Raw genomic sequence first — 24,307 nt, 5'->3', positions numbered from 1 at the left:
ATCATCTCCCCAAACGGCCGGCGTCCTTTCAGTGTTTGATTTGTCTCACGATGCCGCCCTCTTGTGGCCGCGCAGGGCAACGGCCGTATCAATTTGCCTGCAATTTGGTCTCTCTTGTTGCTGTGTAGTGTTTGTATGCTTTTTAAAAGATTTGTCCGACTTTTCTTAAAAAAACAAAACAAAGATGAAGAAGAAAAAAAAGAAACGTTGAATGTTTTTTCTTTCTCAGGATTTGTAGCAACGTTAAGCGACAAACGGAGAATCTTTGCGTCTCTTATCTACATTCAACTTGTCAGCCTGCAGTACAATCACAAAGGAGATGTATTGATCGAACATTGGATGGTTAAAAAGAGGAATTCTGGAAGATCGGATTTAAGAACAATTTCTACTGGAAACGGTCGTTTCTCTGCTCATGAATTGGTCGCATCGTACAAGTTATCTCACCAAATAACAAGCTAACACTCTGTACATAAGAAAGAGCAACTCTGGTAGATGGAGCATCATACATTTGTACGCAGTGTTATTTAAAAAAAAATGTAAAAAAGTACTTTTGTATACAATTTGTTGGCACAAAAAAAGTATCTTTGTACAGTGGAGAAGTATATCGGATGTTATGGTGATACAGTTTGTTTTGATGAGAGTGCATGTTTCCCTCCTGAACATTATTAAATCTGGATCGATATAAATAGAGGACGTGTACACACACACACACACACGTCTGACTCTACAGCTGCTATCTCACGCGTGGCTGCTGTCTCTTCCTTCTCCGTTGGTCATCGTTTAATGTTTGAATAAACACAAAGGATCACTGTGTCACGCGTTGCTTATTATCGGTGCCAGTGTGTGGTCAGCTGTGTCCCGGCGCCGCTCGCTTGGCCTCCCGGCGCTGGATGGTCGAGGTCTGCCGCTCCAACTCTGCCTCCTGTTTGGCCGACACCTGCAACAAAAAACAAAAATCAAACACCACCTTTACGATGTAACGTCAACAAGCTGTGCAAACCGAAGCTGAGCAAAAACAAACAGACGAGATTACCAGTTAAACCAGTTACTATCAGTTCGCCAGAGGAAATGTGAACTGGGCTCTTTGAAGTGCACTGTTGCAGGAAATGTGTTTTAAAAATGTTTTACAATTAAAACAAAGCTTTCACTGTTTGTTCTCACTTTAAAGTTACGAGGAACTTTCGTGTTGATTCTGGCGCCCCCTGTGGACTGCAGCGGTAGTGTCACTGAGAACCAGGGGCCCTTTAGAAGTGTGTCTGTCCACGGTGGACTGGTCTCCGCTGGATTTAGGTCTATTCAGGGTCTATAGAGGTTTATCATAGTCATCAACCAATCAAATCTGTAGTTTGACATGATGTCATCATTAACATGCGCTGTGATTGGTCAGTGGGCCAGCGTGACTTCTGTCAACAGAAAGCTAGCTCGCTGCAAAACACTTTTTGCAGCGAGCTAGCAGTAGGTAGTTTTTTTTTTATTTTTTACACACAATAATTGATCCACACAGTTTTCACCAACATATTGGTTAATTTATATACATATTTTAATTTCTATACTGAGAGTTGCATTTTGTTTAATTATCATTAAAAAAAACCTCAGACAACAGGGTGGACTGGACATAACAGGGTGGAAATCATATCAGTGAACGATATATTTCATTAAGGAAGGCCACTCATTCACATTTCACATACTAATTATAAATGTAACTTCCATTTTACAGCCATTTAACCATTAATCGTGAACACAGATTTAGGTTGAATATAAAAACAGGCTGCTGCAGCTTAGTTACAATCACTGGGACAAACATGGAAGTACAACATTAAACTGAAGTCATTTTGGTGGAAACGTTGGCTGAACTTTTGTGAGCAACCATGAAAACAATTAGAACAAAATACTTAAACAGCTGTTACAATAGTAGTTATCAAAGAGAGAACGTTTGGTCAACAAAAGGTAAAATATTCACGTCCTAAAACAAAGGACAGAACCCCTAAACCTGAAAGAGATGAGATCAGAAGAGGATGGTGTTGAAAGAGAAAGGACAAATTATTTTCTCAGGAAGTAATGAGATTAAACTGGAGAGAAAACGTTAAATGTTTCCCTCAGTTTCATCAACAACGATAATTCAGCTCAAATCATAGTGCTGCATAAAGTACATGGAATACTTTGAAAATGTGAAACTATTATAATTCATGTATACATGGCAATACACAACACATGAAACAAGAGACAATATCAGAGAAACGCACATCAAATAATTTAAATTGATGTGTAGCTTCATCTGAGCTGAATTTTTTGGAGTTTTTAAGTGTTTAACAGTGTTTATTTCTGATGCTTATAAATACACTTTGTTGGAGATAACCCGAGACAAGAGAATCTTGTTGAGCAAACTGCACGACTACTTTGTTTCCCTTGTGTGGACGGTTAAATGTTGTTTCATATTTTGCTTCTGTCTAAATGATTTACCACAAACTGAGCAACTAAATGGTTTCTCTCCTGTGTGGATAGTCATGTGAGTCTTCAGTATTGTGTTTCGTGTAAATGGTTTGCCACAAACTGAGCAACTAAATGGTTTCTCTCCTGTGTGGACCATCATGTGAGAGTTCAGGTGTCCTTTTGCTGAAAATGTTTTAGTACACACGGAACAACTAAATGGTTTCTCTCCTGTGTGACTAGTCATGTGATAATTCAGGTGTCCTTTTCCTGAAAACGTTTTACTACACACGGAACAACGAAACTGTTTCTCTCCTGTGTGAATAGTCATGTGAGTGTTCCGGTTTCCCCTATGTGAAAATGTTTTACCACAAAATGAACACCTAAATGGTTTCTTTCCTGTGTGTCGAGTTAAGTGACGTTTCAGAGTTTGCTTGTGTGCAAATTGTTTACCACAAAGTGAACAACTAAATAGTTTCTCTCCTGTGTGGACAATCATGTGATAGTTCAGGCTTTCCTTTCGTGAAAATGATTTATCACAAACTGAGCAACTAAATGGTGTATCCGCTGTGTGGACAATCATGTGAGCGTTCAGATGTCCTTTTACTGAAAATGTTTTACTACACAAAGAACAACTAAATGGTTTTTCTCCTGTGTGGGTAGTCATGTGATTGTTCAGGTTTCCCTTTTGTGTATACGTTTTATCACAAACTGAACAACTAAATGGTTTCTCTCCTGTGTGGACCGTCATGTGAGTGTTCAGGTGCCCCTTATGTCGAAATGTTTTCCTACAAACGGAACAACTAAATGCTTTCTCTCCTGTGTGGCCAATCATGTCAAACCTTCCAGCACATTCAGACAAGCTAACTGATGTATTTCCAGTACTACAGTTCCCATCACTTCCAGGCACTTCATTGTTTTGCAGAGGGTTTAAATCAGACTGAGGTTCCTGAGTCTCCTCCCAATCTCTACTGTCATCAGTCTCAGGTTCAGACGAGTCCACAGTCTCTGGTCCTGGGTGTCTTTCTGGGTCCGGCTTCTTGTCTGGTTCTGGTCCTACACAATCCGCTCCATCAGCTTCTATTTCCATGTGATCAGCCTCCTCCAGGCCTTGAATCTGCTCTCCCATCTGACTGGTCCAGAGTTCCTCTGGTTCCTCTTTAATGTTTGGGGGCTCTGGGTTCTCTTTAATTTGTGGGGGTTCTGTGTCCTCCTGGTCCTCTTTAATGTGTGGATTCTGCTGGTCGAGACTGAAGCTCCAGTCCTGCTGCTCAGAGGGAAACTCTTCTTTAACCACCAACAGGTGCTGGACATCTGTTGGAGAATAATAAAATGCATTTACACGTCTTTTGAATCTCATATTAAACTCTATTATTCAAGTTTCACTGAAAAATATGTGAATTAGTTGTAAATGAGAGACGCATGACCTTAAATAAAGATGCTGTTGCTGTCCTTTGAAGAAAGCAACAAAACATAGCCTTAAACTGCAGAAGAGGATATATATACCAGTGAGATGTAATATGGTGAAAGTACAATATGTATCTCTGAGGTGTAGTACAGTAAAAAGCACAAAATAGACCTCTGATGTATTGTAGTAAAAAGTATTAACGTGTTCAAATACTGCAGTACAGTACCTGTAACTCTACCTCAGTACATGATGTGAATACTTTCTCCAGAACTGGCTGCATCAGTTCAAAGTGATGAAGAAACAAACAGAACCAACCTGCTCTTTGTGTCCGGACTTCCGGGTTGGAAACAGCGTCCAGTAGTCTCCGTTGTCGCTGGTTCTCCTCCATTGATCTAGAAAGTTCCTCCTCGTACTCTGCTATCGCTCTTTCAAACAGCGTTTGGACTTTAGACATTTTCACACAACGACAGAAACGTTTTCTCCTCACAAACTCCGTCACAAACCCAGTTTCCTCTCCGTTAAACTGGGACTAGCATGCTAAGCTAACTTCAGTATTGTTGTAGGCTACCGGGAGATGAGTCAGAGGAACAACATCCGGGAACAGAGGTGAACGTCTAGAAGTCCGTTCAGAAGGTTTATCCAGACATACAGAGACTCTGCTGGATCAGGACTGAAGGACCTACCTGACACTTTATCAACACAACCACAAGACGCTGCTGCTGCTGACGGGAGCCGCCATGTTGCTAATGGAGAAGCATCCGGGTCAGCTGCAGCTTGCGGGGTCACCTTCAAAATAAAAAGCTAGTAAAAGCTTCAACGTGGATTTTCTTGCAAACTTGGTAGATCACCCTCAAAATAAAAAACATAGTTTTATTCCATATAATTATTCCATTTTTTTCTTTTGTTCATTCTTGTGACTGAATGACACTTTGGTTGTTATAACACACAAAGCTCTGACTGACTGGAGGACTGATTCTCAAAAAGATTATGCAAATCTGATTTGTCCTGTGAAACTGCTCAACTTTAGCGTTATTCATAAACGTATTGTTCAAAACAAGATCAATCACATCGGCTACGGTTCATATTACTTATAGAAATGTGTCTTTCTGGGGCTTTTACTTTGAAGTCAAGAAACGCAAATATACCGGAAGTGATGCTCCTCATTATGTCTGGCCTGGAACAAGATGACGTCCGCTTAAAACGGAGAATCCTTTTTTTAGTCTGTAAAGACAGACGGTGTGAGAACCAACAGGAGAACTCATCCTGGTCCTCTGTGTGAGGAACCTTCTGTATGGACTTTTCTCTTAAATTCTTCTCCTACAACGGTAGCCTACAACGTTATTGAAGTTAGCTTAGCATGTTAGCAACACAGCTAGTCGTCGGGACTGTTTGACGGAGAGCAAACGGGCTTCGTGACGGAGTTTGTGTGGAGAACAAGTGTCTGTCGTCGTGTGAACATGTGTAAAGTCCAGATGCTGAGAGCGTTGGTGGAGCAGCGACTCACTGCGGCTGCTGAAGAGATATTTGGGCTGTTTGAAAGAACGATAGCAGAGTACGAGAAAGAACTTTCTGCTTCTAGAGACGAGAACGAGCGACAACGGAGACTACTGGACGCTGTTTTCAACCCTCAGCTTCGGTTACACAGAGCAGGTTGGTTCTCTTTACTTTGGAGAGAGAGAGAGAAATGGAGAGATGGACAGACAGCTAGAGAGAGAGAGATGGACAGACAGCTATAGAGACAGGGAGCGGGAGAGAGTTGGACAGGCTGCTAGGCAGAGAGAGATGGACGGACCGACAGAGAGAGAGCTAGCTAGAGACAGAGCTAGCTAGGGACAGAGCTAGCTAGGAACAGAGCTAGCTAGGGAGAGAACTAGCTAGGGACAGAGCAAGCTGGGGACAGAGCAAGCTAGGGACAGAGCAAGCTAGGGACAGAGCTAGCTAGGGACAGAGCTAGCTAGGGAGAGAACTAGCTAGGGACAGAGCTAGCTAGGGACAGAGCTAGCTAGGGAGAGAGCTAGCTAGGGAGAGAGCTAGCTAGGGAGAGAGCAAGCTAGGGACAGAGCAAGCTAGGGACAGAGCTAGCTAGGGAGAGAGCAAGCTAGGGACAGAACTAGCTAGGGACAGAGCTAGCTAGGGACAGAGCTACCTAGGGAGAGAGCAAGCTAGGGAGAGAACTAGCTAGGGACAGAGCTAGCTAGGGACAGAGCTAGCGAGGGAGAGAACTAGCTAGGGACAGAGCTAGCTAGGGACAGACAGACAGACAGTCAGACAGAAGGAATCAAGGGAAACGTTAAGACATTCACATAACTACTGCAGGTTGCCCCTTAGTAGAATGAAAACAAAATATTTCATATATTTTAGTATCCTTTTTATTTGGGAGCTTTGATTCTTGAGGAAGTAAAGCGCTCTGGTCATGTGACCATGTAGACGAGTAATTTTTGGGAACTTCTTGTAATCCTGGTCAAGAAAGACTAATGTGTTTACATACAAGAATAATAAAGTAATGTGGATTCTTTTCTTCATAGTCTTTTTTTTTCTTCCCACGAAATATTTAGTAAGAACCAATGAGGGGAATCAAGAAGTATTTCTGTTTCTTCTGTTCTTTTCTATTATTTATTGCAACATGACCAGTTCCAACAAATGATTCAGGTTAGACTCAACTATCTGATGAATATGGTTTTATAACAATCATAACACAAAGCATTCTGTAATTATGTGCCCAACTGTCATACGACATGATTGCTGGTCATTTACTTTTTTAAAGGGTTGGAATGTTTTATGATTCCCATTTTTGAACCTTTGTTTACCTGCAGATGTAATTTGTTTACATATCCGTTGTTCATCAGCTGAACTTCCAGCAACACAATCAGAAAAAGGTCCATCAGATCATAAATGATTAAATCACTTCTTCTCTGTTAACAATACAAACTTCATCTGAGCTTTTGCACAAGTTTAGGGATGTTCAGTAACGTGTCCATACTTCTATCTTGCAGGCCTCCTGGTTAAAGAAGAGGTTCCCTCTGAGCAGCAGGACTGGAGGTCCAATCTGGACCAGGAGGACCCAGAGCCCCCCCACATTATACAGGACCCAGAGGCCCCACACATTAAAGAGGACGAGGAGGACCTAGAGCCCCTACACATTAAAGAGGAACAGAAGGAACTCTGGACCAGTCAGGAGGGAGAGCAGCTTCAAGGGCTGGAGGAGGCTGGTATCAAGTTCTCATTCACTCCTGTGAAGAGTGAACATGATGATGATGAAGAAGAAGAAGAAGCTGCATCCTCACAGCTTCACCAAAGACTAACTGAACACATGGACACAGAAGCTGATGGAGAGGACTGTGGAGGACCAGAACCAGACAGGAAGTCAGATCCAGAAAGACATCCACATTCATCTGATAGTGACAAGGCCTCACAATGTTACAGACAAGCAATTAAAGTCAGTGAGGATAGAAATGAGACCAGAGAACCTCAGTCGGGTTTAAACTTCACACAAAATAATGAGTATAATTCTTCTGAAAAACAATTTCACTGCTCCGAGTGCGGCAAACGATTCAACCAAAACTCAAATCTTAAGACGCACATGAGAACCCACACGGGAGAAAAACCTTTCAGCTGCTCGGTTTGTGGTAAAAAATTCGGTCAGAAGGCGCATCTGCAGAACCATTTGAAATGTCACACGGGAGAAAAACCATACAGCTGTTCATTTTGCAATAAATGTTTTGCGCGCGCCGAACATCTACAGTTGCACATGAGGACTCACACGGGGGAGAAACCGTTCAGCTGCAACGTTTGTGCCAAAAGGTTCACGTGGCTTGGTCAGTTCAAAAGCCATAAGTGTCGCGGTGAATCCGCACAGTTTCAAGAACTCTGGGCCGGTCGGGCCGGGGAAGAGTTTCACGCCGCCAGGTTTCCATTTCCTCCTGCCCCTTTGAAGAGTGAAGATGATGACGAAGAGAGTCCTAAGTCCTCACAGCTTCATCAAAGACACAGGGAGGACTGTGGAGGACCAGGAGCAGCCAGGAACGCGGATCCAGATAGTCTCGAGACACACGGACTGCCATATAACGCATTCATTGGACAGTTCTGGTGACGTCGCCGTGTTGTTGATTTAGTTGAAATTTACATGAAAATACATAAAAGGCAGAAACGCTTCTGTCGCTCAGTTTCAGATTGTGGTAAAGAGTTTGTCAGCATTAAATGTTACAGGTAAAAGTCCTGCATTGAAAATGTTCCCTCAGTCAAAGTATGTAAGTATAATCAGTGAAATATACAAATTCAATATGTATTTATTAAAAGTATAAAACTGTCCTGGAACTTTTGTATATTATCTCATTAGAATGTATTATTGTAAAAGCAGTATTTTACTGTTGCAGTATGATATTACATTATTACTTCTACATACATGTTAGTACAAGGAAAAGCAGGATCTACATATTTGTGAAGATAAAACTAGATGTTTTTCCATGAAAAGTGACTAACCAGGGGCTGCCGGTCAATTGAGGGTCTGACCTTGATCTGTTACAAAAAAATTAATTTATGGATTAGCAAAAATGTCCAATGTCCAAACCTCATGGAGCTTAAATTGCTCTAACAGATGTTTTTAGTGCATCTAAGAAGTCGACTCATAAGGATTTTCCAACATTTATTTGCTCCTGCAGAAGATAATAACACACAATGACCTTCTGGTCTCTCTCCTTGAACATCCGCTTCCCTCAGCAATAAAGAATATCATAGTGAAGGGAAAGTGAGGACAACGCAAAATACAAAATTATACCAATTCTTTACAAAACCATGAATCTTAACATCCATGGGGAAACCAGCGACACCCTGTGGACAAGATGAATAACTACATGAGCTAGAGTGACTCGGCATAACTCACCCTCAGCAATATAAAATACCATCATGAGGGAAAGAGGAGACTACAGGAGCTTAGGAGGCGTAAAAGAGGTGAGACAATTTTTTTTGAAATAACGCTAAATTAAATTGACTCCTTAAGATAAAATACACACTCTAGAAAATCGTTGAATAACAAAAATAAAATATAACAAATTGAAAATAAAAAAATGACAGCGTTATTTTTAACTCAAGTTAAATGCCATCAAGTCTCTGTGGGTCCTTTTTAATGTGTAGGTCCTCCTGGTCCTCTATGTGAGGGGCTCAGGGTCCTCCTTTTCCAGACTGGAGCTCCACTCCTGCTGCTCGTCTTTGAAGTAAAAACTGAAAGACAAACCAACAACATTAACTTATGAGTGCTTGTTATCTCGTGTAAACAATCACAGGACCTTTGTTCACTACTGCAGATGTAAAAACACAAAAAGCAGTTCACTCACCAAATGCTGTTCACTTAAAGAGAAAGTCCATCCTCTTCTCTTTTTTCGCAAACAGATCAATGACGCGGTTGTGAAGTTTACCGGTGCGCTCCAGCTCCATCAACAGGTCCCTCTCAATGGCCATGGATGCTAGTGAGGACAGTCGAGCCTCCCCAGATGCATTTCTGAAATACGCTTTGATGCGTTTTAGGGCTGGAAATTTCTGCTCGACAGTGGCAGTCGATGTTGGGATGGTCACCGCCAAACATGCAAGAACGTAGAGTTGACGCATGCTCTCCACCAGATCGTTCTGCTGAAGGAAAGCCAGTAGATCAGCGGGGCCTTTTCCTCCAAAGCCAGCCATGGTGTACATCACCGTCAGTTCTGTTTTAAGCCGTGTCAGATCCTCAAACAGAGGTCCGTGACTCTGTGATAATTTGGAGAAGGCCGAATCCGGGAATTTCTTCCGATATGCCTGAAACTGCTGGGGGTCGAGGAGGGAGAGAAACATTAATTTCTCGTGATCTTTGAATCGATTTCGCATCTGGGCAAGAATGTCGTCCAAGATATCGCTGTGGAGTTTCTGGTACGATGCACAAATGTTTCCCTCCGCTTGGCCTCTTCGTGCTCTTGGAACACCCGTTTCGCGCACAGTGGAGTCAAAGATGTCGGCAAACCGTCCCCTTTCTCTCTCAACAGTGTCACAAAACTCACCCACTCTCTCCAGACAGGACTGTACGTCCAGTTTTTGGTTCTGTAGCATTTCAAAAAGCACATCCGAATACTCAAAGATCCCATTGAACGTGGACAGCAAAAAACAAAACTCAAAGTTCTCCAGTTGGCCTTTGTAGCCGTCAGCAGAGAGCACAGATTCCTCGTGGTGCTCGTCATGGTGCTCCACAATGTGCTCAAAAAGCTCCTGCAGGGCAGCTCTCCTTTCAAAGATAGTGTTGACCAGTCTGGAGCTACATTGCCAGAGCGTCGGTGGCACATGAGGAAGACGCCGCTGGCAGATGTCATCGAGCAGCTGCGCGCACTTTGGAGACCTGGAAAAATACGCAGCGATGCCGTTGAGATGCGCAAAAAATATTTTACACTCTCTCAGCTTTGAAACCCCGCGAGTCAGCACTAAATACAGCTGATGGGCATATGAGTGTATGAACAAAGCCATAGGAGCCTTCTCTTTAACTCTAGCCTGCACTCCATTAAGCCCAGACGCCATGACCGCTCCGCCATCGTAACACTGAGCCACGGCTTTGTCCAGACAATTGTGGCCCTCCAGGAAACGGATGAGAAGAGCAGCAATGTCATCTGCTCCCTTGTGGCCGGTAACATCGTCAAATCTGACGAACCTTTCCTTGACGCCGGTATCCGTCACGTAGCGGAGCACCAGGGCAAACTGCGCCGTGTCAATCAAGTCAGTGGTTTCGTCCACCATCACAGCGACAAAGGGCGCTTGGTTTATCTCACGTTGGATTTCTTCTTCCATCGCTTCAGCTACAGCACTGATTAGGTCGTTTTGTATTTTGCCCGATGGCACGGTAAACACTTTGTTCGTGGAAAGGTGGAAGTGTAAATCAGTGTCGTGCTCGGCCACAAAGGAAAGAAGCTCGACATAGTTTCCCTTATTTGTAGACTTTCTATGTTCATCGTGTCCCCGGAATGAAATCTCCTGTTTACCCAAAAAGATGACGCAGTCTATCAGTCTTTTCAGTATTTGTCTGTTCTTCTTGACTTTTTCGTTGTGGAGCTCTATTTCTCTGCAAACTTGTTTGTTGATCTCAGAATCCACACGGGTCTCTCCGAATGTTTTCAAGAGCACCGTGGCTTGCAAGTGCACTGCCGTACTTTGGTGTCGTGTTGCAGCCTTGCAGAGGCAACCCAGGTTAGCAAATCCCCCGTGGCTCCACACGGCAAGACGCTCAGTCGCAAATAAAAGGCATTCCCAGCAATACAATTTGCAACTCTCCTCCGAACCGGTCAGCCAGGAATATCGTTCATAGTTGGCGGACTGAAAGCGACGCACGGTGCCTTTTCCCTTCTGGATCAAGGCGGCCAGCTGTGGGGTCGGGCGGCCCTTTTTTACAATTTCCCACTTTTTCTGAAACGTTCTCTGGGAGAACGGCGTCGTCAGTAAATCCGACACCAAGTCTGTTTCTCCTCCTGCCATTGAATGATAAAAAAAAACACAGGTAGGTAAAAAATAACAGACTACTGGGAGCTGAACGCATTTCCAGCAAAAGGAGAAATAAAAGAGGCACCAACCTGCGGGGTTCAAAGCGACATCCGACGGTTCATCCATCGCTGCTCTGCTCGGGTCAGCGGTGATGGGTCCTCCTGGGTTGAGGCAGAGAAGGAGCACTTGTTGAGGAATCCAGGAAGACGTTGGTGGAGCGCGACACGGGGCTCGTGTTGACGGCTTACGTGGGGACGGACGAAGCCTCGCCAGAGAAGGCTTTGCTCGCCCTGACCGCGCACCACTGAAATACTTAACTACAGTACCTACTTCTGGTCCTCCACAGTTTGCTCCAGCGGCTTCTGTTTCCATCAGTTCAGTTTGTCTTTGATGAAGCTGCGAGGACGGAGCTTCCTCTACATCATTTGCACTTGTCACAGGAGTGAATGAGAACTTGATATCAGCCTCCTCCAGCCCTTGACGCTGCTCTCCCTCTTGACTGGCCAAGAGTCCCTCCTGTTCCTCTTTAATGTGGGGGGGCTCTGGGTCCTCCTGTTCCTCCTTAATGTGTTGGGGCTCTGGGTCCAGACTGGAGCTCCATTCCCCCGGCTCTTCTTTGACAATACATTTGTGAATGTCTGAAGTAAACGCTGAAAGACAAAACAACATTAACTAAAAAACTAAATGGTAGCAAACAAAAAATAAAGAGGTCGATGACCTAAATGCAAACTTAAGTTTGGAAACCATTTAAATCAAGTTCCTCTGATGAACAAAGGAAGTTTATTCCAATGAGGTCATAATGTGGGCGTGTCTAAATCAAAGAATCCAGTCATGAGCCACTTTAACCCAACGGCACTGATGAAACAACTGGACAATAACTAGAGAAGAGAGCAAGTAGGAATTTGATAAGGGACACCGTCCGGTAGTCAGGACATCGTCCACATATTTTGCATGATAGGTCCATCAACAATGTCCGTTTTATCAAATGTATTTTGGTGCAAAGCCACAGAGCTTCAGAATAACACAATGGAATATATATAGATAGATAGATAGATAGATAGATAGATAGATAGATAGATAGATAGATAGATAGATATATAAACATTTGATTCTTTTGCTATTGTTTCAAAGTACAGAAACATAACAGACGGCAATTTCCATCCAATTTCCATAATTTGGTTCCCCTAAAAGTAATAGAAAATTAACCCATTAAACTTCTAAACTGTCAATCGTATTTCCATATCTGCAATAATACGATTTGTCGAAATCTTATTTTGAAAACCGGATGTTGTGTCACATGGATCTTTCCGTTAACTTCTCAGAAACCCCTCGCTCGCTCCCGATGTGGGTCGCGTTTACCGTGAAAGTCAGAATAAAAGGTGCACAACGAGGTCGGTGTCTGCCGAGTGGACCGCAGTACCGCGAGCTGGCTGCGGCCGACAGACTACCGGGAGCTTCAGCTCACGTTACCGGAACACAAACTCCCCGAAACGTGACCGTGGCTCCAGCGAGAGGAGCAATAAAAAGCACCAACCTGCGGGGTTCAACGCGACGTCCAGCGGTTCGTCCATCGCTGCTCTGCTCCGGTCAGCAGTGACGTGTCCTCTCGGGTCGAGGCAGAGAAGAAGCGCGTGTCGAGGAATCCAGGAAGACGTTTGTTGTGGAACGCGACACGAGGCGCATGTTGATGACGTAAATGAGGGATGCACGAAATCCATCCAGACGGCCGTACCACGTGACTGATTCTGGAAATAGTTCGCGTTTGTTTAATTTTTATATTTAACCAGAGAGAATACATATGGAGGCCCATTTCCGCCACAAAAAAAAAGAAAAAAATAGGACCAAAAAAAAATTTAAATTAAGACACTGATTTTTTTCTTTCTTTTCTTTTTGGTCCAATTATTTTTTTTCCTCTTTTTTTTTTTGGCGGAAATGGGCTTCCATCGTATACATCACTTTGTGTAACATCAGATTTTATAATAGTTAAATTTTGCATAATGAACGTTTCCCCCCAGTCCAGTTGTACTTAACCTAAATAACCATCTCAGTTTCAATTGATACTCAACAGTTAAAATACAGTATTTAAAGAACAATCCTCTGAGATTGTGGGCTGCTCGGCTTGCGTTTGAGAATAGTGGAGTTTAAAAATGTCTCGTATGAAAACGTTATATTATACAGTAACAATCACCTATACAACACATAAGACCCGTAAGTCCGATAAATGAAAAACTGAACTAAATCCGTGGGTTTCTGGCTTAAGTTAAAAGAATGCATTGTCCACACTGCTTTCCGTTTTTCTCCAAATTTATTGTACAAAACATGTAAACAAACCAAAGAACAAATGTATTGTGATTAAATGTAAAGACACTGTATGTTTTTAAGGTAAAATCTTAATGTCCAGTGTGACTACATGTGTGATCTAAGTGTAGAACAATCTTTCTCTCTGAAATATTGTAGCAGAAATGTAAAAATGTCGACTATCGACAAGTTCCTGAATCCTTAAAATACAGTCGTAGCTAAACATTTATCCCTCACTGGTGATCCCTTAACTCTTGATCAAACTCTTCTGCTCCACTAACAGATTGATGGTCTGCTTGTTGGTCACATGTTGTGATGAACTGCTGCCATTTCCTCTTTTTACTTGTGAGTTTTATTGAGTTTGAGGTTCCCTTTCACCAGACCAGTGAGGAGCCTGAACAATATTCCAACTAGCTTGCTATAGTCACTTAATACAGAGAGGTTCGTTAGCACAGATTCTTACTATGAACAAGAGTTGATTGTCTGTTAGACATTTTCTCAATTCAGTCAGTCATTCTTCGGTTATGAAATAACATTACAGTTTCTACAGTGAAACTAAAACAAGGAAGTTGTGAATTTAAACTGGAGAGAAAACGTTGCTGAAGAGAAGGAAGGTTAAATATTTGCCTCAGTTCTATCCCTATGGTAATTCAGCTCAAACCATGGTGCTGCATAGGGGACATGAAATAATTTGACAAGTTAAAACAATTTTGAATAATATATACATGACAATCCATACGACATGAGAATATCCTAGAAGAAAACTTCATCTGAGCTGCTTCTCCTTATTTTAGAGTCTGTATCAGATGTCTCATTTATTTATTTATTTATGATACTTTCACAAATACAATTGTGAGTTTTTTAAATTACAGAGACGAATGAATCTTTTATAGCAAACTCAACGACTGATTTGTTTTTCTTACGTGGACAATTAAATATCGATTCATATTTTTCTGTGTTGTGAATTTTTTTACTCAATATTTTCGTAAAATTGAAAGCTTTCTCCTCCCGTGTGGACAGTCATGTGACAGTTCAGTCTTCCCTTCAGTGCAAATGTTTTACCACAAAATACACAACTAAATGGTTTCTCCTCCGAGTGGACAGTTAGGTGCCGCTTCAGAGTTTGCTCTAGTGAGAATGTTTTACCACAGATTGAACAACTGAAAGGTTTCTCCTCCGAGTGGACAATTAGGTGGCGTTTCATAGTTTGCTCTAATGGGAATTTTTTACCACACACGGAACAACTGAATGGCTTCTCCCCCGTGTGGACAGTCATGTGATATTTCAGGTTTCCCTTCCGTGCAAATGTTTTATCACAAACTGAACAGCTGAATGGCTTCTCTCCTGTGTGGACAGTCATGTGTTGACTCAAAAAACGTTGGCGAGCAAATCTTTTGCCACAAACGGAGCATTGGAATGGTTTCACGCCCGTTTTGGAGTCAGCGGGTTTCTCTGAAACGGATCCGACTTCCTCTCTATCAGCTCCTGTTTTCAAACGTTTTGCCCGTCTGGTCTCCACAGTTTGGTTCTGATGAAGCTGTGAGGACTGACCTTCACCTTCATCTTCATCATCATCATCCTCCTCCTCATCCTCATCTTCACTCTTTACAGGAGCGAATGGGAACCTGATATCAGCTTCCTTCGGCCCCTGAAGCTGCTCTCCCTCCTGACTGATCCAGAGTTCCTCCTGTTCCTCTTTAATGTGTGGGGGCTCTGGGTCCTCCTGGTCCGGATTGGAGTCCTGCTGCTCAGGGGGAACGTCTTCGTTCACCACCAACAGCTGCTGGATGTCTGTGGAGAACAATAAAATACATTCATACGTCTTAGAAATTTCATATTATGAAAAAGCAGTGAATTAGTGGATTTGTGCTCAAACTGGAGGGAAAATATTAGATTTTTGTTTCATTAACAAAACTGTTTGCTAAAATATGTATTATTCATGTGTTGTAGTTTACAAAATAGTCACTGTACTCCAGATTTGTTTTAATGTCACAGCAAAAGTGCATTTTAGGAGTATTCAACTGTACTCTGAGTAATATAATGAAAATTAAAAGATTCAGTCAAATTCAGAAACTCAGTGGCTACAAAGTTTGTGGCATCATTGACATGCAGATTTAAAATCACCAACCAGTAGCCCTTTATCTAGCTTGATATAAGAGGTCTGTGAACTCTGATAAAAACCGATTCATTGGCCATTTTACCATATTAGGCAACAAACTCCCTGTGGTTGACCTTAGTTAGACCTGTGAAGAAAGAGGAGGGGCTATTTGAAGAATTGTGGTGTTATAATAAAAAGGTACACATGTAAGATTTTGTTCAGAAGTGTAAATATATATATATATATATATGGCGAAATGCCTGTATTTTCGGGTAGATGTTTAAACTGGGAGGGTTTGAACACAAGCAAAACTGTAATTCAATGCGTCCTAGACCTGAGAGCAATACTCCACACACTTTGGCAATGTTCATGGGAGAATATGCTCAGAGCCCAGGACCATCATTAACGGAAATAAAGTGCTAAAATTACTTTGCTCACTAAGTGGCAAAAGGCCTTTGTGGTCACACAGTGAGACGTACAATATGTACCTCTAAGGTGTACTACAATAAAGAGTACATAATGTGCCTCTGAGGTGTAGTACAGCAAAAAGTACAAAACGACCACCGGAAATGAACGGAACAAAAAAGAAATACAAAAAAAAACTGTTACGCTGCATAATGAAATGCTTCCGACGCTCACGTTTTATTCATCATCGTCAGTGTCGCCGCTGAAGCCACAGAAGTCTTCTTCCTCTGTGTCCGAGTTGAACACCGACAACACCGATTCCTCATTGTGCGGATCAATGACCGCGGCCTCGTTTTCACTGTCGGACGAATCCGGGGCATGCTGGGTCAAGCTTCCTGCTGCGGGTGCGCACAAAATTTCCGCTTTTCGAAATCCTCTGATGATCGTCGATTTCGTCACTTTCCCCCACGCCGCCACGACCCACTGACAGATCTCCGCAACGCTGGCTCGTCGCATGCGGCCGGTTTTCGTAAAAGACTTCTCGCCACTTTTCATCCAACGCTCCCATTCGGTGCGCAGTTCCACTTTGAACGCACGATTAACACCGATGTCAAGCGGCTGGAGATATTTTGTCGTGCCATCGGGAATGATCGCTTGGATGGAATTTGTTGATTTGATTAGGGATTTCACAGAATCCGTGATGTGTGCCTTCATACTGTCCATTACCAGCATGGTCTTTTTTCGGCGGGAGACCCCGCCCGGTCGCTTGCCGAAGCACTCGGTGAACCATGTTTTCATGAGCTTACTGTTCATCCACCCCTTCTTGTTTACGTGTACAACAATGTCTTTGGGGAACTTCTGCTTCGGCATGGTGAGCCTTTTGAAAATCACCATGGGCGGAAGTTTCTCTCCCGACGCCGTGCAGCTGAGAACACAAGTGAAATGCGTTTTCTCAGTTACCGACAACTCCCCTTTCTTATTCACAGTACGAGTGAGAGGTAGATCGAAGGTCAGTGGCACCTCATCAATATTAATGACATCCCGCGGGCCAATAAAATTTTTGGCTATTTTCTCTTGTGTAAAGTTTCTGAAGTTGGACAGTCTTTCTTGAAAGTCGGCAGGTAGCTGTTGGGAGAGAGTCTTCAGTGCTCTGGTGCTCAGGCCGTTTCTTTTTAAGAACCGTACACACCACGATGGTCCGCCTCTGAAATCGTCAATGTTCTTCTCTGCCGCGATCGCCGATGCCTTCAGCCGAATCTGAACTGTGGAAACACGGTGACCGTCTGCTTTCTGTTGGTTGACCCAGTCCTTCAGTTCGTTCTCCAGATCGGGCCACCGGCATTTTCTTCCTCTGAATGCTTTGAAAGACTTCTCGCATCTTGAAAGTTCTTCCTGCTGCATTTTCCAACGTCTTACCATGGACTCGTTGATCCCAAGTTTGTTTGCCGCAGCTCGGTTTCCCTTTTCGATGGCCAAGTTGATAGCCTCGAGTTTAAAAGCTGCGTCGTATGCGTTGCGTCGTGTCTTCGGCATGATGATTTCTTGGGAAGAGCGATGGTGGAAATATCAGATCGGCAGATGAAGTAAAGTCTGAATGTCTAGTGTGTGTCTGTGTCTGTGCAACTGCAGCTAAATTTAGAATTGAACAAATCCACAAATTAGCCGCACAGATAGTTAAGCTTCAGGGGTCAAGGTTGAGGAAAAAAGTAACAACATTTCACAGAAACGTATACCCTTGCAGAGATTTGAAATACTTAAGTACAGTACCTGGTTCTGGTTCTCCAGAGTCCTCGTCGTCATCATCATCACTCGTCACAGGACTGAATGAGAACTTGATATCAGCCTCCTTAAGCTGCTCTTCCTCCTGACTGATCCAGACTTCATCCGGTTCCTCTTTAATATGTGGGGGATCTGGGTCCTCCTGGTCCTCGTTCATCTCGAGGGGCTCTGGGTCCTCCTGGTCCTCGTTCATCTGTAGGGACTCTGGGTCCTCCAGGTCCTCTTCAATGTGTGGGGTGCTCAAGTCCGGCTGATCATCTTCTTGAACCACCTGGGAGTCTGTGGAGAATAATCAAATTCATGCATGTCAGGGGGAACGTCTTCTTGAACCACCAATAGATGCTGGACGTATATGGATATTAATAAAATACATTCATACGTCTTAGAAATCTCATATTAAACTTTATTATTCAAGAGCTTTATGAATGGAAAAGCAGTGAACTAGTTGTAAATGAGAGAATGACCCCTAAACAAAGATGCTAAAAGATAAAAGTACAATATGTACCTGTGAGATGTAGTACAGTAAAAGTACAATATGTACCTGTGAGATGTAGTTGAGTAAAAGTTCAATATGTACCTTTGAGTTTGACTTCCGGTTTGGAAACAGCGTCCAGTAGTCTCCGTTGTCGCTCGTTTTCCTCTCTTGAACTAGAAAGTTCCTCCTCGTACTCTGCTATCGTTTTTTCAAACAGCCCAAATATCTCTTCGGCAGCCGCAGCCAGTCGCTGGTTGACTAAAGCTCTCAGCACTTTGACTTTAGACATCTTCACACCGCGGGAGAAGCGTTTTCTCTCCACACAAACGCGGGTCCGTTTGGGTCCGTCTAATTCCTGCTGGCACGCTGACGTCATGAGCTCCGCGGGACACACAGGAGACAATCCGGACGTTTTCAGTGAAGCGAAACCACACGGAGTTTACTCAAGGCGGGTTCACGTGGACAGTGCGGGTCGATGAAACACACAGTTTAGTCTCTAAGTTTAGTCACTGCGACTCGCGCTGTGTGGTGGCCGAGCTCCGGCTACGTCTACTTCCTGCGCGACCCGCGACAACGGAGATGAGTCTGAGCTCAAACTTTCTACAAAGTCCACTTCAACAAGTTTGTCCACACATCCGGGCTCTGCCGGGTCCTTCCGGTTGGGACTGAAGAACTGTGTGACTGAAAAGAGTTGGACTCACGCGGGAGAACCGGTCTCACAAGACGGTAGAAGCTCAACGGGACTCCGCACGTCTTCGGTGGATGATTTCCGGTATAACTTCTTCTTCTTTGGTGTTTATTTTCGGCAGTTGGCAGCCACGACGTTGCATCACTGCCACCTTTAGGAGGAATTTTCCCTCATCTATTGTATGACCATATATCATAATGTTTACCATTTTTACTCAGTTTAAATTGAATTAAACAATAAGAAAGATTCAGGCGACTATTACACATACTTGCATTTAAATATACATGTACACAAAATTATGTTTAAATCGGTGTAGTTCAGAGTGACGCCACTGGGGCCGCTGTGGAGCTTTCTCGGTTACTGCACAGAGAAAATCTGATCACGTGACAAGGGTTTCTGCTCAGAGGCACGTGGGCTGAACCCGGAACACGTGATGTGATTATTCTAAGAGAGAGAGAAAGAGAGAGAGAGAGAGAGAGAGAGAGAGAGAGAGAGAGAGAGAGAGAGAGAGAGAGAGAGAGAGAGAGAGAGAGAGAGAGAGAGAGAGAGAGAGAGAGAGAGAGAAAGAGAGAGAGAGAGAGAGAGAGAGAGAGAGAGAGAGATACTGTATGTTATAGTTGCTCCTTATAAACAACATCAATTTGTAAAATATAATACATATAATATTATAATATGTATCTTTGAATAATATAATAATACATGGAGGAATAAGGGATATAATCGAATAATATAGAATTACTATTCATATAATTGAATAATATGGTATTCAAACACATTTGAATGAAACATTATTATTTGTAATATTATTAATATGTTTCCAAATAGTTAAAATACAGGAAAGTACATGAATGAATAAAAAGTTCAAATGAAAATAAAAAATAAATTAAAAAATTAAAACATATCTGGGAACTGTCGTCTCTGTCGACTTGTTTTGATGTTGTCTGACCTTGTGGCCAAAATTCATAAATTCCTCCTAAATGAATTGTAAAGTGGTGTAATTTTGCTTTTCATTACATATAAAACACACTTAAAGTTCAGCTTCAGGTTTTATCTGAGCTAAGTGGAGCTAAATTCGCGGGAGTGTGAGTGCAAAGTCAAGACAAAACTTAATTAAAAGACCTGACATGTACCCAGTGTCTCCAGAAGCTCCAGTCAGCTGTCAGTCCGTGATGCAGCACATCCGGTAGAAAGAGCTGCTTGGAGTCCCAGCAGGCAGGGTTGTACTGACGGGGGATGTGCTTGATCGTCAGGCAGAACACGGAGAACGAAAGCTGGAGGGTCTGGCATTAATGCAGAGAACAATCTGGCAGTGAGTGTGAGTGAAGCCGGAACTTAAAAAACTCAAGGAAATAGGTGCAGCAGATTGAAAAGGTGAGAGCGACGGAGCTGACGAGATTGTAAATATAAACTTGGTCCGCTACGTCTTCCTCTCCACAATACTCACATTTCGCAGTGTCGGACCAAAAAGAACATTCCTTAGTCTCGTTCGAACCTTCTTCTCATTCTCATGTTGTCCCCAAGAGTCTTCAATCCAGACTATTTTCTTTTAAAAAAACATTAAAAATGTGTGTAAAAAGTAGAAAGTGGAGTGGAAAGTAAATACCTTATAACAAGTAAAAGCAATGCATTCAAATTCTTATTTCGATAAATGACAACGGTATTATAAAATTCAAAAGAAAGATGGCTCATATGAGTTGTTTATTATGCAGTTTTTATTTAAATAATTTAAAAAATCAAAATTTGCTGCATAAATTGAGCGGCACAGCCATCATGTGCACCGACTGAGAAGCCAATTTAAATGGTGCGCAAACTCTGACTACGAGAGGGAGCTCGAACCAAGGAGAGGCGAGAGTAAAGTCAATGGATGTGACACAACAACTGCAACTGATTGTCTTCTATGTGGATTGCCGTATTGTGTCATAGTTGCTCTTTTACTACAAACTGTGCAACTCATTAGACCCTCCTCTCTGTGAGATTGACCTTTCGTATAAACTCTTTAACATGAACAGAACTAAAGGGGGCTTTCTTCCGTGTGAGTTTTCATGTGTACCTTTAGATCTGCCTTGCGCACAAATCTTTTATCGCAAATTGAGCAACCGAAAGGTTTCTCTCCCGTGTGGATTATCACGTGTGACTGTAAACTTTTACTATAGGTAAAAGAGATCTTACAAACTGAGCAGCAGTAAGGCTTCTCTCCTGTGTGAGTTCTCATGTGCTTCTTCAGAGCTCCACCTTCAATAAAACCTTTGTCACACACGGAACAACCAAAAGGTTTCTCTCCCGTGTGGATTTTTACGTGTCTCTTCAGGTGTCCATTTTTAATAAAACTTTTACCACATATTGAGCAACTGAAAGTCTTTTCTCTAGTGTGAGTTATCATGTGTCTTTTCAGAGCACTACTTATGCTAAATGTTTTCCCACAATCAGAGCAGCTGTATGGTTTTTCTCCTATATGAGTTATCTTGTGTCTATTTAGCTCTCGACTCTTACTGAAACTTTGACCGCACACCGAGCAGCTGACAGGTTTTTCTGCTGTGTGAGTTTTCATGTGTCTCTTCAGCTCCCGACTTACAATGAAACCTTTACCACACTCTGAGCAGCTAAAAGGTTTCTCTCCTGTATGAGTTACCATGTGTCTCTTCAGCTCCCCACTAATCATGCAAGCTTTACCACACACTGAGCAGCTGAAAGGTTTCTCTCCTGTGTGAATTCTCATGTGTCTCTTCAGATCTCCACTACTACAGAAACCTTTACCGCACACAGAGCAGTTGAAAGGTTTCTCTCCTGTATGAGTTCTTATGTGTCGCTTCAGATCCCCACTTTCAATGAAACCTCTACCACACACTGAACAACTGAAAGGTTTCTCTCCTGTATGAGTTCTTATGTGTCGCTTCAGATCCCCACTTTCAATGAAACGTCTACCACACACTGAACAACTGAAAGGTTTCTCTCCTGTGTGAGTTCTCATGTGTCTCTGTAAATGCCTACTCTGTGTATAAGACTTCTCACAAACTGAGCAGCTGAAGGGTTTTACTCCTGTATGACATTTTATGTGACTCTTCAGATTCCCCCTGAAGTCAAATGTTTTCCCACTAACAAGGACTTCATCAATTTTTAAAGAGCTTAAGCCTGATCGAGGTTCTTTGGCCTCATTCCAATCATCACTGTGTTCAGTTTCCGCTTCAGAAGATCCTTGAGTCCTGTCATAAGGTTGTGGGTGTAAATGTGTGTTTGGATCTGAGTTCTTGTCTGGTTCTGATCCTCCATCGCCCTCTCCATCAGCATCTGATTCCATCTTTTCTATCTGTTTAGTTTGTCTTTGATGACGCTGTGAGGGTTGAGTTTCTGCTTCCTCATCATCGTCTTCATTATCTTCTTCTTCTTCACTCTTCACAGTGACAGGAGTGAATGGGAACTTGATACCAGCCTCTTCCAGCCCTTGAAGCCGCTCTCCCTGCTGACTGGTCCAGAATTCCTCCTGTTCCTCTTTAATGTGTTGGGGCTCTGGGTCCTCCTGGTCCTCTTTAATGTGTGAGGGCTCTGGGTCCTTCTGGTCCTCTTTAATGTGTGGGGGATCTGGATCCTCCTGGTCCTCTCTAATGTGTTGGGGCTCTGGGTCCTCCTGTTCTAGGCTGGAGCCACACTCCTGCTGCTCTTTAACCACCAGCAGCTGCTGGACCTCTGCAGGAAAACAGAAACGTTAGAGTTTTTTTTTTTTCTATTATAGCTAATTGACTAAAATAATTATTAGAACTACGGTATGGATGGTTATCTCAAAGATTACTAGTTAGCTAACATTAGACAGAGGTTCTTTATGTGGAGTTCCTGCATAAAAATCTCCATTGCATGGCATTTCTAGGGTAATTATCGATGATCTCTTATCAATTATCTATTGCTTAGGTTTATTGTGTACTAGGTTTCTTACACACATATAGCACAATGATTTCTCTGAAGCCAGCATTAACTTTGGATGCAGGCAGGGCATCTACACATTTTGTTTTTGTTCTTTGTTTTGTCTGTCTCATCTATATTTCCTGTAGTAGGTATTTACGACGCGATTAAGGTAATAAAAAAAACCCATCATTTTGAATTTAAAAAAAAAGAAAGATATAAGTTAAAACTGTTCATAGTTGTTTAGACAAAAATATAATATACTAGTTTCAAAAAGTACCCCCAGTTTTATTTGAAATGCCCCTGGATTTCAGTCAGGGCAAAAAATGGCCCCCTAAAAAATATGTAAATGTCTTACCGTGGGTGTAGTAACGTAAAAAGTACAGCATAAATCGGAAAAGGCAAATTACGCGAAAATAAAATAAAATGATCTATTTGAAAGGTAAAACATCTGTTTTACTGACTACTTAAAACTGAATTGGTAACGGGAATATGTTTTATTTTTGTTTGGATGTGGTCAGAAATGTCCTTAACACATAAATATGAGTCAGTCAGTCAGATTTAATTTAATTATTTATCTTTCATTAACCCTCAAATCAAAGAATAAATACACTAAATGCATCAATTTAGTTGTATTTTCTCTTTAACTAACTAGTTGAAGGTCACATGTTTTATACTTCTTAATCTAATTTCCATCATGCTCGTACACGAGTTGTCGTCATTTTATTTTGAAAACCGGATGTTGTGTCACATGGACCTTTCCGCTAACTTATCAAAAGCCTTTGCTCGCTCACCGATGCGGGTCGTTTGAATGTGTTTACCGTGAATGACAGTATAACACAACAAGGTCGGTGTCTGCAGAGTTGACCGCGGAAGAGAGAAACAAACCTGCTCTTTGTATCCGAATATGAGACTTTATGCCGGCGTCCAGTAGTCTCCGTTGTCGCTGGTTCTCCTCCATTGATCTAGAAAGTTCCTCCTCGTGTTCTGCTATCGCTCTTTCAAACAGCCCAAATATCTCTTCAGCAGCCGCAGTTAGTCTCCGGTTGACTAAAGTTCTCAGCATTTGGACCTTAGACATTTTCACACGGTCTGTTTATAGCATGCTAAGCTAACTTCAGCATCGTTGTAGGCTACCGGGAGATGAGTCAGAGGAACAACATCCGGGAACAGAGGTGAACCTCTAGAAGTCCGTTCAGAAGGTTTATCCAGACATACAGAGACTCTGCTGGATCAGGACTGAAGGACCTACCTGACACTTTATCAACACAACCACGAGACGCTGCTGCTGCTGCTGACGGGAGCCGCCATGTTGCTAATGGAGGAGCATCCGGGTCAGCTGCAGCGTGCGCG

General features: G+C 42.6%; 3 protein-coding genes across 5 annotated transcripts; 1 reads left to right on the top strand and 2 right to left on the bottom strand.

Annotated features, from left to right (window-relative positions):
- Positions 1–1,597: 1,597 nt before the first annotated feature.
- LOC137790427 (gastrula zinc finger protein XlCGF57.1-like) lies at positions 1,598–24,307 on the bottom strand. Of its 3 annotated transcripts, XM_068584664.1 has the most exons (3): positions 18,478–19,131; positions 17,889–18,179; positions 13,607–15,409 (listed from the first exon to the last, which is right to left on the bottom strand). In XM_068584664.1, the coding sequence occupies exons 1-3, from the start codon at positions 18,749–18,751 to the stop codon at positions 14,589–14,591; spliced, it is 1,386 nt and encodes a 461-aa protein (XP_068440765.1). In that variant the 5' UTR covers positions 18,752–19,131; the 3' UTR covers positions 13,607–14,588. The 3 variants fall into 3 exon arrangements, with proteins under 3 accessions (XP_068440763.1, XP_068440765.1, XP_068440762.1); XM_068584662.1 differs by lacking the exons at positions 13,607–15,409; positions 17,889–18,179; positions 18,478–19,131 and adding exons at positions 1,598–3,741; positions 4,151–4,546; XM_068584661.1 differs by lacking the exons at positions 13,607–15,409; positions 17,889–18,179; positions 18,478–19,131 and adding exons at positions 20,754–22,744; positions 23,843–24,307.
- Positions 5,018–8,091, top strand: LOC137790431 (zinc finger protein 135-like). The gene is made up of 2 exons (XM_068584668.1): positions 5,018–5,485; positions 6,829–8,091. The coding sequence occupies exons 1-2, from the start codon at positions 5,293–5,295 to the stop codon at positions 7,923–7,925; spliced, it is 1,290 nt and encodes a 429-aa protein (XP_068440769.1). The 5' UTR covers positions 5,018–5,292; the 3' UTR covers positions 7,926–8,091.
- Positions 8,479–12,961, bottom strand: LOC137790425 (zinc finger MYM-type protein 1-like). Its single transcript, XM_068584658.1, has 4 exons — positions 12,855–12,961; positions 11,410–11,970; positions 9,166–11,307; positions 8,479–9,052 (listed from the first exon to the last, which is right to left on the bottom strand). Exons 1-3 carry the CDS (start codon positions 12,889–12,891, stop codon positions 9,176–9,178), a joined length of 2,730 nt encoding a protein of 909 aa, XP_068440759.1. The 5' UTR covers positions 12,892–12,961; the 3' UTR covers positions 8,479–9,052; positions 9,166–9,175.

The sequence above is a fragment of the Clinocottus analis genome, unplaced genomic scaffold (assembly GCF_023055335.1).
Source record: "Clinocottus analis isolate CAN_PGR_092001 unplaced genomic scaffold, fCliAna1.0.p SCAF_2, whole genome shotgun sequence".
Classification (NCBI taxonomy): domain Eukaryota; kingdom Metazoa; phylum Chordata; class Actinopteri; order Perciformes; family Cottidae; genus Clinocottus; species Clinocottus analis.
This window is presented reverse-complemented; position numbering and strand designations above follow the sequence as displayed.